At 61.1% G+C, this 13,351-nt stretch overlaps 2 protein-coding genes across 2 annotated transcripts; one reads left to right on the forward strand and one right to left on the reverse strand.

Annotated features, from left to right (window-relative positions):
* Window positions 1–452: 452 nt before the first annotated feature.
* ZNF503 (zinc finger protein 503) lies at window positions 453–7,424 on the reverse strand. Its single transcript, XM_077895111.1, has 3 exons — window positions 7,100–7,424; window positions 3,897–7,007; window positions 453–3,071 (listed from the first exon to the last, which is right to left on the reverse strand). The coding sequence occupies exons 2-3, from the start codon at window positions 4,200–4,202 to the stop codon at window positions 1,431–1,433; spliced, it is 1,947 nt and encodes a 648-aa protein (XP_077751237.1). The 5' UTR covers window positions 4,203–7,007; window positions 7,100–7,424; the 3' UTR covers window positions 453–1,430.
* On the forward strand, window positions 4,218–11,956 carry LOC144312030 (uncharacterized). Its single transcript, XM_077894339.1, has 4 exons — window positions 4,218–4,513; window positions 4,891–5,142; window positions 5,685–6,899; window positions 10,211–11,956. The coding sequence occupies exons 1-3, from the start codon at window positions 4,218–4,220 to the stop codon at window positions 6,655–6,657; spliced, it is 1,521 nt and encodes a 506-aa protein (XP_077750465.1). The 3' UTR covers window positions 6,658–6,899; window positions 10,211–11,956.
* The last annotated feature ends 1,395 nt before the right edge of the window (window positions 11,957–13,351 follow it).

Below are 13,351 nucleotides of genomic sequence, written 5' to 3' on the forward strand. Positions count from 1 at the left end.
CCCAGGGGCAGTGGCACCTCCGGGGGGCTGAGGCCTCGGGGACAGTCTGGGACCGCGCCGCTCTGTACAAAGCAAAAGCCAAATTCTCAAAAATCTCAAGAGGGAAAGAATGATTTTTTAAGAATCATTTTTTTCCTTTCACTTTTAACAAACCGTGTGCCGGGAGAAAAATTAAAAACTAAATGAGTGATGGCTCAGGACACTATCCACAAATCTGTGAAATCCCCTGTTTAAAAATATTTTCCCCAAGGCCAGCCCCACGACTGTCCAGTCCTTTGCCTCCTCCCGAAAATCACAACAAAAACAATAGGAAATGCAGCCACGGTCCTGGGAAGTAGGAGTAGCCGTGAGGCCCAGGGAACCCACTGCGGCCGAAACTGCCACGCTCTTCCTTTCTCTTTAACCAAAAAATAAATAAATAAATAAATAAATAAAAATAAAAAAGATAATAATAAGAAGTAAAACCTTTTAATACATCAAATATACGGAATTTTAATCTTTAAAGCGATACATTGTCTATTATTTTAGTACATGACGTAAACCTTACTTGTCCCCTTCTCAGCGGGTGGACTTAAAAATTAAAAATAGTTGTGTTCCTTTTAAAGAACAAAATAAGGCAAATGAGGTTTTGGAATAGAATTGTTTTTCCTTTTTTTTTTTGTTTTCTTCCAGAATACATACAAAAAAATACCCATTCTCTTTCGATGGTATACACCTTAAAAATAATTGCAATTTGAAATCAGAGCTGACAAATTGTGACTTGTTTTGTTTTGTTTTTTCTTTTTTTGTAACAAACATGCATGTAAATTTGTGTTTCAATCAGACATTAAATAAGAACGTACAATACAATAATAGCAATTTTAAAGTAACATTAAAGAGAAGACCTCTAGTTCTGTGGCGGTTTTGTATTTATTTATAATCTACAAGGGACGGGAGGGTTTGTTTTCCACACTTTTACCCTCGAGATTTAAATTTTTTTTTTTTTACCCCTCCTCCTTTTTTTTTTTTCTTTTTTCTTTTTTTTTTAACCTACGGAGCTCAACCTAAATAATGCACTTTTGAACCACGGGTCCGCTTGGAGCTAACATAAATAAATACCAGTGTCCACCGATGCAGTCCTCAGATGAACACTTTCTCAATTAATTTTTTCCTTCTTTTTCTATAAAAAGTCAAATGATATTTTTTTTCCAACTTTTATAAAGTTTGGGTGGGTGGGGAGGTGAGAGGGTGGGGGTGGAAAGAGGAGTTTCCCACCGGGTCTCGGTCGCTGTTTCGGGTAGATAGATACGGCATATATATATTTTTTCCCCTCTCCTGGCCCGGGGCATCCCCACGCGCGGGTGACAGTAGCCTCTGCCCTGTTCCCACCCCCCTCGGCTCCTCCCTCCCCCCTGCCCCTTCCTCTCCCTCGCTGACCCTCCCCACCGCCCTCACTGATACCCCAGTGCCGAGGCCGTGGTCAGTCTCTGTCCGTAGAGGGCGTAGGGGGAGTAGTAGGGTCCGGTGGCGGCGGGCACGGGCACGGGCGCGCCGGGCGTGGGGAGCGGGCTCTTGGAGTAGGGGTGGTAGCGGCTGCTGAGTCCCAGCGCGTGGTGGGGGCTGCGCAGCGCCAGCGTCCCGGGGCTGCCCGGAGCGCCCGACGTGGGGATGTGCATGTGGCACGCCATGGCAGCCGCGGCGGCGCTGGCCAGGGACGAAGAGCTGGGGTAGCCCGACAGCAGTTTGTCTGTCCCGGGGAAGGCCGTATGGGTCCGCAAGTGGCTCAGCAGCTCTTCGGACGTGGCGAAGCGCTTGTCGCAGGGCCCGTTGGCCGACACCCAGTTGCAGATGTGCGGGAGCGGGTCGTTCGGGAGCATGAAGCCGTAGGGGTAGAGGGGGTGGCCGGCCAGGGAGGGCGGCGTGGCGCCGGCGGCGGCGGCGGCCGTCAGCGACGAGTGCACGCCGTGCAGCGGGTGCGTGGGGTACACCAGCGGGTATCCGGACTTGAGCGCCGCGGCCGCCGCGGCCGGATCGTGAGCGCACGACGCGCTGGCCGCCGCCGCCCCGGCCAGGTGGCTGGCGCAGTGGTAGCTGAGGCAGTACGGGTCCCGGCACAAACTAGCTGTCATCACGGAGGGCGGCGACGCCCCGGCCAGGGGGCTGGAGCCGGCCGGCTTGCTGCAGCCCAGGGAGCCCGCCGCGGCCGCCGCCAGCTGCGCCCCCACCAGGCTGCCGGGCTTGGTGGGGTCGAGAGCCACGCCGTGCGGCAGGAACTGCGGCGGGTAGCCCGCGTAGGCCCCGGCCAGGCTGCCCGGGTAGGTCATGCCCGCGGGGGGCAGAGGGAACACTGTCTGGCCCGGCTTGTAGGGCGACACGGGGGCCACCAGCCCGGAGCCCAGCACCGAGGAGGAGGCGGGCGCGCTGGGGCCGGAGCCGGAGCTGGAGCCCGAGGAGCCGCCGCAGTCCGAGCCTAGGGCCTTGCCCCCGGGCCCCCCATCTGGGTGCTGGTTCACGTCCACATTAATCCCTCCGCCGCAGCTGATCCGGCCGTGCGCCAGCCCCGCGGGTCCCCCTTCGGCCGAGGCGCCCCCGGAGCCCTTGCTGGCGCCGCCGCCGCCGCCCACGTCGGGGTCCTTCTTGTCGTCCTTGCCCTCCGGGCCGCCCCCGGCCGAAGGCAGCATGCCTCCTGGCGAGCAGGCCGACGCGCTGGAGCTGGGGCTGCCTGTCCTGGGCGTGAATGGCTGGCAGGTGGCGCTCGGTACCCGGAATCCGGACTTCTCGGCCGAAACCCCCCCGCCGCCGCCCCCGCCGCCGCCGCCGCCGCCGCCGCCGCCGCCGCCTCCCGGCTCCTTCTTATCCGAGCCGGGCTTGGAGTACGGCTTGAAACTCGACTTGTCCTCCACGCCGATGTCGCTCAGCTTGAGGGGGCCCGACTTTGCGTCCTTGTCGCCCCCGGTGCCGCTGCCCGCACCGCCCGCGCCGCCCCCGTTGGAGGCGACAGAGGAGAGTTTGGAAGAGGGCGAGGGGTCGGGCTTCCCGATCTGTGAGCATGTTTGCGCCAACAGCGCCAGCGGGCTCTTCTTGGCATCAAGCTGCGGGTCAGACGTGGGGTTGGGGGGGTGGCACAAAGAGAAAGAAGGGGAAACCCTTTAGAATCCTGGCTTCTGGGGTTCAAACGCCCTTCCGCAACCGCCAGTGTGGATCCTCCCAGCTCTCGGCGCAATCCTAGGCAGCACCACTTCACCCTCCTCGCCAAACGGACAGACAGACCGACACGGACAGACATTCGCCCTTGAGAAAGGCGGCAGTCCGCCCCCCCCCCCCCGCCTTGCCCCGCGCCCCGGCCAAATCAGGATCTTTCCTGACCTTTCTAAGAGCTAACCGTATTTTTTTTTTTAAATACTCAGTAAATGTTTTGGTTTCTGACTCCTAGACCCAGGACTATACCTTTGCGCCCCCCCGCCCCCCCACATACACACACGCACATCCCCAATTATCCAGAGTAAGGGCTTGGGCAGTTGGCGCCTTAGAGGCTGTGTGCAAATACCAGCTTCTGGGGAACCTTAAGATTGCGACTTTGGAACCGCATTTCGACTTCCGCCCGTCTTCCGGGGCCCAAAGTGAGGGGGCCTGGGTCCGGGTTGGGGCTTTAATACCAGAGAGAGAAATAAGTTTTGGCCGCTTTGTCCCCTAGCAATCACACCCCATCTACCTCCTCCCCCTCTTTCCGCCCTAGTTTTACGGGTTCGGGAGCACTGTGCTCTCCCCCCATCCCCAGAGCTGAATCACTCTGACCTCCCGCCCCCCCAGCCCCCATCCCCCACACACACTCCCACCCCCAGATCCCGAGAGCAAGAAATCCCACGGAGCGGCAGCCGGGGGGGGGGGTCCCCGCGCGAGCCGGGGACAGTCCTTACCTCGATGGGGCTGACGGGAGTGGAAGGCAGGGGCTGCAGGTACTCGGGGTGCAGAATGTGGCCAGTCCGTGCCGTCAGCATCTTCAGCACCTTGATGGGCAGGCGGTTAGCCTGGCGGAGAGGGTCAGAGGGGGGCACAGCGTGCACAAAAGGCTTGGTGCTGCCGGCCGGGGACGAGCCTTGGCCGGGGCCGGAGCTATTTCCAGAGAGCGCGCTGGTCCAGGCAGGGTCCGCGCCGCCGCCGCCGCCGCCGCCGCCGCTGTGCTTACTGCTTCTTAGGGCAGAAAGCGAGGGCGCTGTGCTCATGACCCACCCGCACGCATGGGAGCAGCGGGGGGAGGGCTCCGGGAGGCGCGGGGCGGGCTCCGGGCTGCGCGCTCGCCCGGGGAGCAGAAGCAGGAGGAGGAGGAGCTGGTGCGGCGGCCACGGGCACCCGGCGCGCCCTCTCGGCGCCTGGAGCCAGAAGCGGATAATCCTGGGTGGCCCGCGGCGGGGCCGTGGCCGCGCGGGAGGAGCCGGCCGGGCTGTGCGCGCGCCGCGGGGCTCGCCGTGTCCGCCTCGGGCTGCGCCCCTGCGCTGCGCGCTGGCGACCCGGCGCTGGCGCTGCGCTGGGCGATGTGAGCCGCTGCCTGTCCAGCCGGGGCTCTGGCGAGGAAACTCACTTCAAAAGCAGCTGCACCGAGGGGGAGATTAAAGCCTTTGCCGCCTTCCAATCAAATGGGAGCCCGAGGTGATTGGAGGGTCAAGGGGATGTGACGCGTCCCGCGCCGCCGCCGCCGCCGCCGCCGCCGCCGCCAGGACTCTCAGCGCTGGTTTTAATGGGCAGCTCCTTCTTCACCGCCCCCCTCCCGCGTGTCCCCTCCCTCGATTTCGCTCCGAGGACGAGCTGGACATTTATTCTGCGTTTGCTCTCGGCCGCCTCCCTCTTTTTTTCTTCTGCGTCGTCCTGCCTTTCCCGGGCTCGAAAATAAACCGAAACCTATTTTTTTTGCAGGAGGGTGCGTATGAGGAACAGGATTGAGGGAGTGACTAGAAGGCGCAGCGGCGGGAGTCCGGACAACGGCCCGACTTTCGGCTCCAGGGGTGCACAGGGGACCCACACACCAAATACTCTGTCTCGCTCAGTAATTGAAATCTCTCGCGGCGCGGCCGCCTGGGTAAGGAAAGGTGCGGAGCGGGTGACGGAGGAAGTCCGCCCGCCCGCTTTGATTTCCCGAGGTTCGGCAGCGGAGAAACCAGAAGCTAGGTGGGCAGTGGAGGCGGCGGCGGCGGCGGCGGCGGCGGCTCCTCTCCGGGCTGCGCGCGGGGCTCCCAGCCCTTCCCAGCCACGTGACGCCCGGGGACGCGCAGATTGGGGCTGGAGCGGGGGTCACATGTTTCCTCTGTTTCACACTCAGTCCCCCCCCCCCCCGTTCTTACTCTCCCCTGCTACCCTCTCTTCTCCTCTCTCCCCCTCTCTCCCCAGTTCTTTGGGCATCTCCACCCCTCCATCAATTGTCAATGTTCCTCGACCGCAATCAATCAGTTATTTGTCAGCTCTTGTCAATCCGCCCGTGATTTATGTCAGCTTTTGTTGCTGATTACAAGGCGGGTGCGACTTGAAGGGAAAAAGAGAGAGGGAGAGAGAAAGAGAGAGATGGAGAGTAAGGAAGAGACCAAGGGGGAACCAGCAGAGGGGGGGGGGGGAGGAGCAGCCTCCCGGGATGGGGTGGGGGCGGCTCTAAGGGAAAGAATGGAAGAGGGGGAAAGAGGCTGTGTGTGTCAGGAAAATGAATAGTGAGAGTAAAGTGCGCAGGTGTGCCCAGGGCGCCGGGAGGGTGGCACAGGCCCGAGGTGCGCGCCTCGCCCCTCTCGGGGTGGAAGGACAGACCCCTTCCTACCTCTGGGACTTGGGTCTCTTGGGGCCGCGGAGGGAGAAGCTGCCCCGGGTACTCGAGGCGGGCGGAGGCGACGTCTAAGATGGGAGAGCTTTCTGTCCCCCGGAGAGTCAGTCCCTCGGGAGCGTGAGGAGGTCGGGCTGCTAGCCTGCGGCGGACCCCATCCTTCGTCCTGCCCCGACCCCAAACTCGGGCTTCCAAGAGCCCCGCACCACAACGTAGTGTCGAGTCCCGGTGGTCCGTGGTGGGGTCGCTCCCCCCGGCCCCCCCCCCCCCCCCCGCGCCTTGATTCTCGAGCCCTGGCAAGGGCTGAGAGGCCGCGAGGAGGCCCGGCCTCGGGCGCACGGTGGAGAGGCGACTCGGGCGGACCCCGGCCCCCTCCCCAACCCGCTCCCACCCTGCGGTGTCCCCGCGGGCTGGGTGGCCGGGCTTACTCTGGGCTGCTCGCTCGAATTCCTAGGAACGCCGAGCGGGGACTGAGCTGCGGAGGGGAAGCCGAGGGAAAGGGCGAGAGCGGGAGGGGGCGGCTGCCTGTAGGAACTTGGGTCTTCCAGGGAAGCGGAGCGGGACTGCCGTGTTCCCCTCGATTTGCACCGTCACTCGGGCGGTTTGGAAGGAAGAGGGGAGGCGCTGTGCGTGCCTCCGTGTACCTGGAGCTGGGTGCACAAGTGTGTGTGTGTACCTCCGTGCCGCTGTGTGCGTTCTCAGGGCTTTCTTGGGGAGCGTCCGGAGCGAGTTCGGAGGTCGCCTCCAGAAACTCGCAGAAACTGGAAAAGGGGGCAGGAGGAGGACACTACCCCTTCCTCGGAAGGACTTGGACGACTTTGAATCTCCCCTCCCCCACTTTTCCGCCCCGGCTCTTCTTTTGTTGTCAAGTCCTTTGATAAATGGTAGGGCAGGGAGCGCGGGGAGCCAGGAGCCGGTCTGTACCCGCGCGGGGGGCAGGGGCCGGGGCTGGCCACCCGGTTTCCTTCCGCGCTGCGCCCCGGACGGCGGGGGTCGGGGCTAGGACCTGCCCTCCGCAGGCTCGCCCTCTCCTCTCTCACCACTCCATCCACCACCACCACCACCACCCCCGCCTTTTTGTCTCTCTCCCACTCCACGCAGGTACCGAGAACTTTCTGGGGTGAGTTTTAGAATTTTCTCGTAGGCATTCTCTTCCTGCGTTTTCGTCTTATCCCTTGATCTTTTGGGTTGGTAAACTTGGTGAGACCGTAACTTGACTACAGATGATCTGGATGGAGAAGAGGAAAGTGAGGCGGTGTGTGTTTGGGGCTGCTGTTGGTCGGGGTGTGTGCGTGCGTGTGTGTAGGTGTAAGCACACACCTGCGTTCAAGGGGATTTGAACGGTGCGGCACCCGAGGAAGGTGAGTCCGTGAGACGGCGGTGAGGCCACACGCGAGGTTGTGAAGGTGGTCTGAATAATCTTTGGGGAGTTTCGGAGGGCAGGACAGTCCTCAGCTGTCTCTGCGGGGCAGCGGGTGCGGGAGGCCGCCGGCGTCCTGCGGGCGTGATGGTGTCTGCGTCGCGGAGCGCGCGGCTGTCGAGGTGTCGGCCGGCATCCCCCGTAGAGCTCCCAGCTCCGCGAGCCCGGCCGTGGGCCGCGCGTCGCCGCAGCCTCCTCGACACGCCGCCGCCGGGACCCCGAAGGCTGGGGGCGGTGGCCAGAGCTGGCGGTGACAGCGGGCGTCTCCTCCCGCCCCGTCCCCGCCCCCCCCCCGAGATGCCCCCCCGCCTCGCCCCAGACTCAGTTCTTTGCCTCTCCTGGAATCCCAGCAGCTTTCTCTTTACATCGGGCGGTTCTCGGGCATCAACCCCGGCACCGAAAGCCTTGCGGGCACCAGAGAGTGGGCCCCGCGTGCCCCAGGAGGGGCGTGCCTCGGTGCGGCCGCACACGCTCGCAGGCCTGCGCCGGGCGGCGCGCGCGGGGGGACCGTGGTCCGCGTGCATCCGCTCTTCGCAAACCCCGACTCGGAAGGTCCGAGCGCACGGGGGCGCCTGGGGGCCTGCGCGCCCCGGGCTTTCGGGAGGCGCCGGCATCGGAGCCTGCGCACCTCGCCGGGGAGGCCAAATCCCTGAAGGCCTTGGAGGCCTTGGGGGTGGGGGAGTTATTAATTACTCCGCACTAGGCCTAAAGCCTGCAGCCCCAGCGGCGGTTGGCGTGGATGTCCTGCGGATTTTATTTGCACACAGTGTAAATGATTTGTTTTCTCTAAAAAAGGAGTGGGCATGGCAGATATTTGAGGAGGGGGTGGGAGGAGAAGGAAGGCGAGAGAGCTGAGGAAAAAAGTTTGAAAATGCCTTGAACTATTCACTGTCGAGATGGCTAATCAGTATTGAGGCCGGAGGGCAGGCGGGCCGCCTTTCACCGCCGCTTCCCTTTCATCTCGGGCTCGGCGGAGGCGCTCAATTAAAAGCCTATCAGTTTGTAAGTAAATCAACGCCTATCAGAGTTGTCACATCAAACAAAACGATTATTATTGCAGCCCGCCTCCCCTATTAATCTCCCTCGAAGATAATCCGCCTGACAGGTCAGGCCCGGCGAGCTGGAAAGCCTGGCCCAGAGCGCCCCAACAGTCCGGGACTGGCGCGCGCCCCTGGGGGCCTCCCCACCACGGTCCCGCCCCGCCTTGTGGTCCCCCGGGAGGGGGGAGAGCAGGAGCAGGCGGCGGCCGCTGGACCCGGGCCCGCCCCTCCGGACTGGGAGCAGGGCCCAGATTCGCAGGGCTAGTGGGGGACCGGCTCGGGCGGCCCTCACCTCTTCTCCGGCCTGCGGTGCCACCGGGCCTGCCGGAGCCACGGTCTGGTCCCAGGGCCTCGCCATCGCCTGTACACTTTTCAGATCGCCTCTCTTGACTTTTTCCTCTTTCCTTGCTTCTCTTTTTTTTGTTTCCCACCCACTTCTTTCTAGATTCCCTAACCATTTTATTCTTTTTTTTCTCTTCCTTTCCCCCCTTTCCTACTTGACAGGGAATATTTCCTATTCTTTCTCCCTCCTCTCGGTACACAGTATAGACCACTTTGGCACAGTCACATTTTCTGAAGCAGGGCATTCTTAGGGTCCGGGTTATTTCTCTGCGGCAGGGCTGCCTCGGGAGTGTGTGCAATTCCCAGGAACTCCTGACAAAGTCCTGCCTAATTTCTCCCCAAGCAGGGGCTCTCAGAAGCTCTGCGCCTGTGCCAGGGTTGGGTGCGCTTGGAGGGATGAGAAAAAAGGACCAGGGCAGTGTGATGGTTGGACTGTTGCAAGAGCCCTATTCTGGAATAAGTATCTGGCCTTGGAGTTTCACAGCTACAACGTCGCGGACCTCGCTCTTGGTGTTGCTTGAGCTTTGCAAGTGTGTGGAGGACACCCTCCGGGCATCTGGGCTTCAGCACTGAGTCTGTGAGGGGGTGCCTAACACGTAATAAGTAAATGCAGTCAGATAATCACTTCTATGGCTTCAAACCGGAGCTCCCCGGCTGGGTGGGGCCCAGACTCCGCATGGAAGCGAAATCCTGGCCTTCTCCGGTGTCCTCCAGCTTTGCGCTTTGAGACACCTCGGGATCAAGCACGACCTGTCTTTTTTCTGAGCTCTTGCTCCAAATCCATAGGCCCAAATGGCCACTGCCTAGCCCGCTGGAGCCAGGATTGTGGGGTCACTGAAGTGGCTAAGGGGGAAAGGTCCGCCGGCATGACCCCAGGTCCTATGACCCCAAATGCCAGGTTCAGCGCCTGTTGAAGTCTCCCTCCCGGAGCATGAATCGTGGAGAACCCCGGAGGCAAGGCAGTGTTGGCTGTCCCGGCAGTGCCTCGCCCAGCAGTCACCGCGTTGTCCGAGGTCGAGGATATGGAATAGAGCCCACCTCAGCGTGCTCGGTGTCCAGAGCTGCAGCACCCGTGGCTCCCACCCCGGGTTCCCGAAAGCCCCCCTATTTGTGCACACCTTCCGCAGGCCACCTGGTAGTAATATTTATTTCCATGCCCAGAAATATTGTAGCGATGCAGTTCAATTATCTGTGTGCTTGCTCTCCTTAAATGTATTTATTTCACCTCTGCTCCTCCGCAGATATTTAAAGAGGCACACATAATGCATGCACCCTTCAACCTAGCAGAACTCACTCTGGTTATAGGAAATATTCGCTGGGTGGTTATTGGGACATGAAGGCTATCATCTCGAGCGGGAATTGCATTCAAGCAGGAACTGTTTTAAAAAAAAAACAACAACAAACTTGCTCTAGAATTTTTCTAACTAAACTGTATGTGTACACACCCAAGAATTTAATAATATTTTATATCCCTCTATAGATCTAAACATTCAAATGGTTATATTACATGCCCTTGAAACCGGAAGCGATCTTCCGTTCACACTAGACGTGGAGCTGTTTGTATAATGTTCATCTCCCTGCACTTACACATAAATCTTGCTCTAATAAATTCAACCTTGTCGTTTTTAGAATCGACGGGATTTCTCTGCGGTTTGCGCCTCCAGGATCCGAATAAATGCAGCTCGCAGGCATCCGGCAGGAAACGGCTCCCGGTTCGAGTGTATGCAGACGCATCGGCCCAGCGCGGGACGCGAGGTGGCTCCTGGTGATCTTGCGGCTGCAGGTCCGGCCTCCAAAGGAGACTGGGCTGTGAGCGCCCTCAGGCCGGGGCGGCCCCTTGCTGCCCGGCAGTGCCCGGCAGCCCCCATCCCTGGGGGGGGGGTGTGCTTCGGGAACCCGCCGGGCGGAGTCCGCCCTCGGCGAAAACTGAAAGCAAATGCCGAGGCAAAAGAAGCCCGAACTTTCTTCGACGCAACTTTGCCACAACGATCCGGTGGCGACTTAGGCAGGACCGCGCGCTGGTGCGTGCGCGCGCGCAAGGTGGGGGCGCCGGCTGAAGGAGGCTTGGGGCGGCCGAGGCTGGCCCGAGGCGAAACCCTAGGGAAGGCGCCTCCCCTTCCTTATTTCTCGCCAACCCCTCGGCCTCCGTCGGTAAAAAAATAGTTTCCAGTGGGCAGCGGACGCCCAGTATGTGTTGGTGGGGATCGCACCAGGGAGAAGGAAGCTTTGTAAAAGTTGCAGAAAGAGCTCTGCCCAGAAGCGTCCGCCCAGCAGGGCTCGCAGGGAAGGTCGGGGGACCAGCTCGCCTTCCCCGGGGCGGGATGCCTAGCAATCGGCTTGGGGAACCCCTGGCCCAGTCCTCTCCGCTCACCTCGAACCCCCGCGTAAATAACCCCCGGCCGGCTGCGCTGGAAACTTAGAGGCGCGGCGCCGCGGTTGGCGGGCGAGGCCCGGACGCTGAGCCGGCCCGCAAGGCCGCTTCTGGGCGCGCTCGGACCCGGCCCTAAGACAGGCTTGCACGGGGGTGAGAGGACGAAGGTGGTTTCAGCTCCCGCCCGGCTGCCTAGACCGTCACCGCCGACCTCCCAGCTCCCTGGAGCGGGCGCTTCCCCCCTGGGAGCCGCGGCCTTGGAGGGGCCGGCAAGGGCGCAAAGTGCGCGCGCGGGCCGGCGCGGGGGTGGGGGGCGGCTGCCGGTCTCTCCGCGGGGCCTGTCGCCGGGCTGGCCGCGGCGGGTGAGTGATGAGGGCAGAGAAGGGCGCCCATAAATCGCGGGTGTCAGGGCGAAAAACTCTCTTTATTGTCTGCGTGATGGATGGGCCCGGGGACGAGACACCAAATACTTCGTATCGCCTTTAAATGGGAACACATTTTCCGCGGCCATAATTCATGTTTTTTAAATAGAAAGTTTGAAATGTTGCCTATATTTCACCGGCCCTGACATATTTATGAATCGCTCCCTGCATGCAAATATCATTATTTAAAGCGCCGGGGAGAGCTGGGGGGGGGGGAGGGGAGGAGGCACGGCCCCCGTGGCGTGGAGGTGGTGAACCGGGGAAATGCAAGTGGAGAGGGGGGTGCATCTCCCTAAAGTGCGGACAATGAGGCGCAGGGGAAAGCCTTATCCGGAAGCCGAGCGCACCGGGGGCTCCCCTCCCGCGCGGCTGGATCCAGCGCTGCGGCTCCGGGAAGTTTGAGCGGCTCGGGACCGAGGACCCGCCCCTGGCCCTGCGGGAAGACCCCGGGGGGGGGGGGGGGGGCTTTTGCGTCCCTCTCCGAGGCCCTGATCCGAGCCAAAGCCACCTTTTCCAAGGAGAAAATGTTTTTTGTTTTTTTTTTTAATAAAAGAATTTAACAAACGCAAATAATAACAACAATCCAACACGTTTCGTGTTCTTTGCATTTGCATTGATTTTATTGATTTTCATTCTGCAAACCTCGGATTGCGCGCGCCCGGGAGGAGCGACCGTCAGACCCCAGGCGCCGCGGGGAGCGGGTGGGGGGGATGACCCGCCCGAGCTGCGGCCCCGGCCCCGGCCCAACCAGCTCACAACCTCGCAGGCACCACGGAGCCTGCGCAAGACGCGGGGACACCAATGATCCGGCTCCCAGGCTCTGGGGGTTCAGTCCCGCCCCCTCGACCTCCCCAGCGCTCCCGGGGGCCGCGTCCCGCCCACCCCCAGCCCCACCGTCGACCGTCGCTTTAGAAAAAAGCTGGGCACGTGCCGTCAGCCTCCCCCTTGCCCGTCCAGCCGGGGAGGCGCCCACACCTGCGTCCTCAGGAGCAGAGTCTTTACCTGTGCGGTTCCCCGCGGCGCCCGCGGCCGCGCCCGTAACAGAGGAATGGAAAGGAGGACGGGGGAGTGGGAGGGACAGGGCGCCGCCCGAGACGGCCACGCTCGCCGACCCAGGTCCTCCTCTTCGGACCAGGCGCTGGGGCCCCGACCGAACTCCCTCTAATAGCCGAATCGCGTGGGGCAGAGCCGACCCGGGGACCGGCCCGGGGACCCCGCACCGCGAGGGAGGGGCGGGCCCGGCGGCACTTCCGCTGGGGGCGGGGCCTCAGGCTGCGGCGCGAGCCCCGCCCCCCGCGGCACAAGCCCCGCCCCCCCACGGCGCCGGCCCCGCCCCGGCCTCTTAGGCCCCGCCTCCGCTGGCTGGGCTGCAGCATCTCCGGGAAGCGGGGGTGGGTGGGGGGCCCTCCCCCCGGCGCTCCTCTCCCCCACCTGGGCGTGCTGTCCTAGGTTTCTTAAATCTCAGGACCACATGCGCCTGCACACTAACAACCTGGGCCCAAACTCGCATGTAAGACTTTGTCTAAGTTTGGTCTCTTGGTAGCCCCGAGACCAGCCTGGCCCAGGGGCTCTCGAACATCTCCTGAAATCAGGCCAGTCGTCCCCCTCCCCCTCGGATAGTAGGGAATACATATCCGTGATCATGGGGTCCCACCTGTCTTTCAGGAAGATCAAAAGTTAACACTTTTTGACTGTTCACTTTATGCCAGATACTAAGAACTGTGTGTGAATTATGTCCTCACAGCATAAGGTAAGTCCCATGAAGGTCCTGTTTTACAGATAATGAGATTGAGGTACTGAATGTGCTGAATGGGTGAATAATGACTTTTGGGGTTCATTTTGCACTTTGGGGGGCCACCAGTAAGTATTCTTTAGGGTCTTCTATCCTGAGATGTTTTCAATTTAATAAGGGGGATAAAAAAAAACTCACGAAAATATTATTGTGAACCTATATGTTGTAAATATCAAATAAGGGAA

This window comes from Canis aureus, chromosome 4 (assembly GCF_053574225.1).
Source record: "Canis aureus isolate CA01 chromosome 4, VMU_Caureus_v.1.0, whole genome shotgun sequence".
In the NCBI taxonomy this organism is placed as follows: domain Eukaryota; kingdom Metazoa; phylum Chordata; class Mammalia; order Carnivora; family Canidae; genus Canis; species Canis aureus.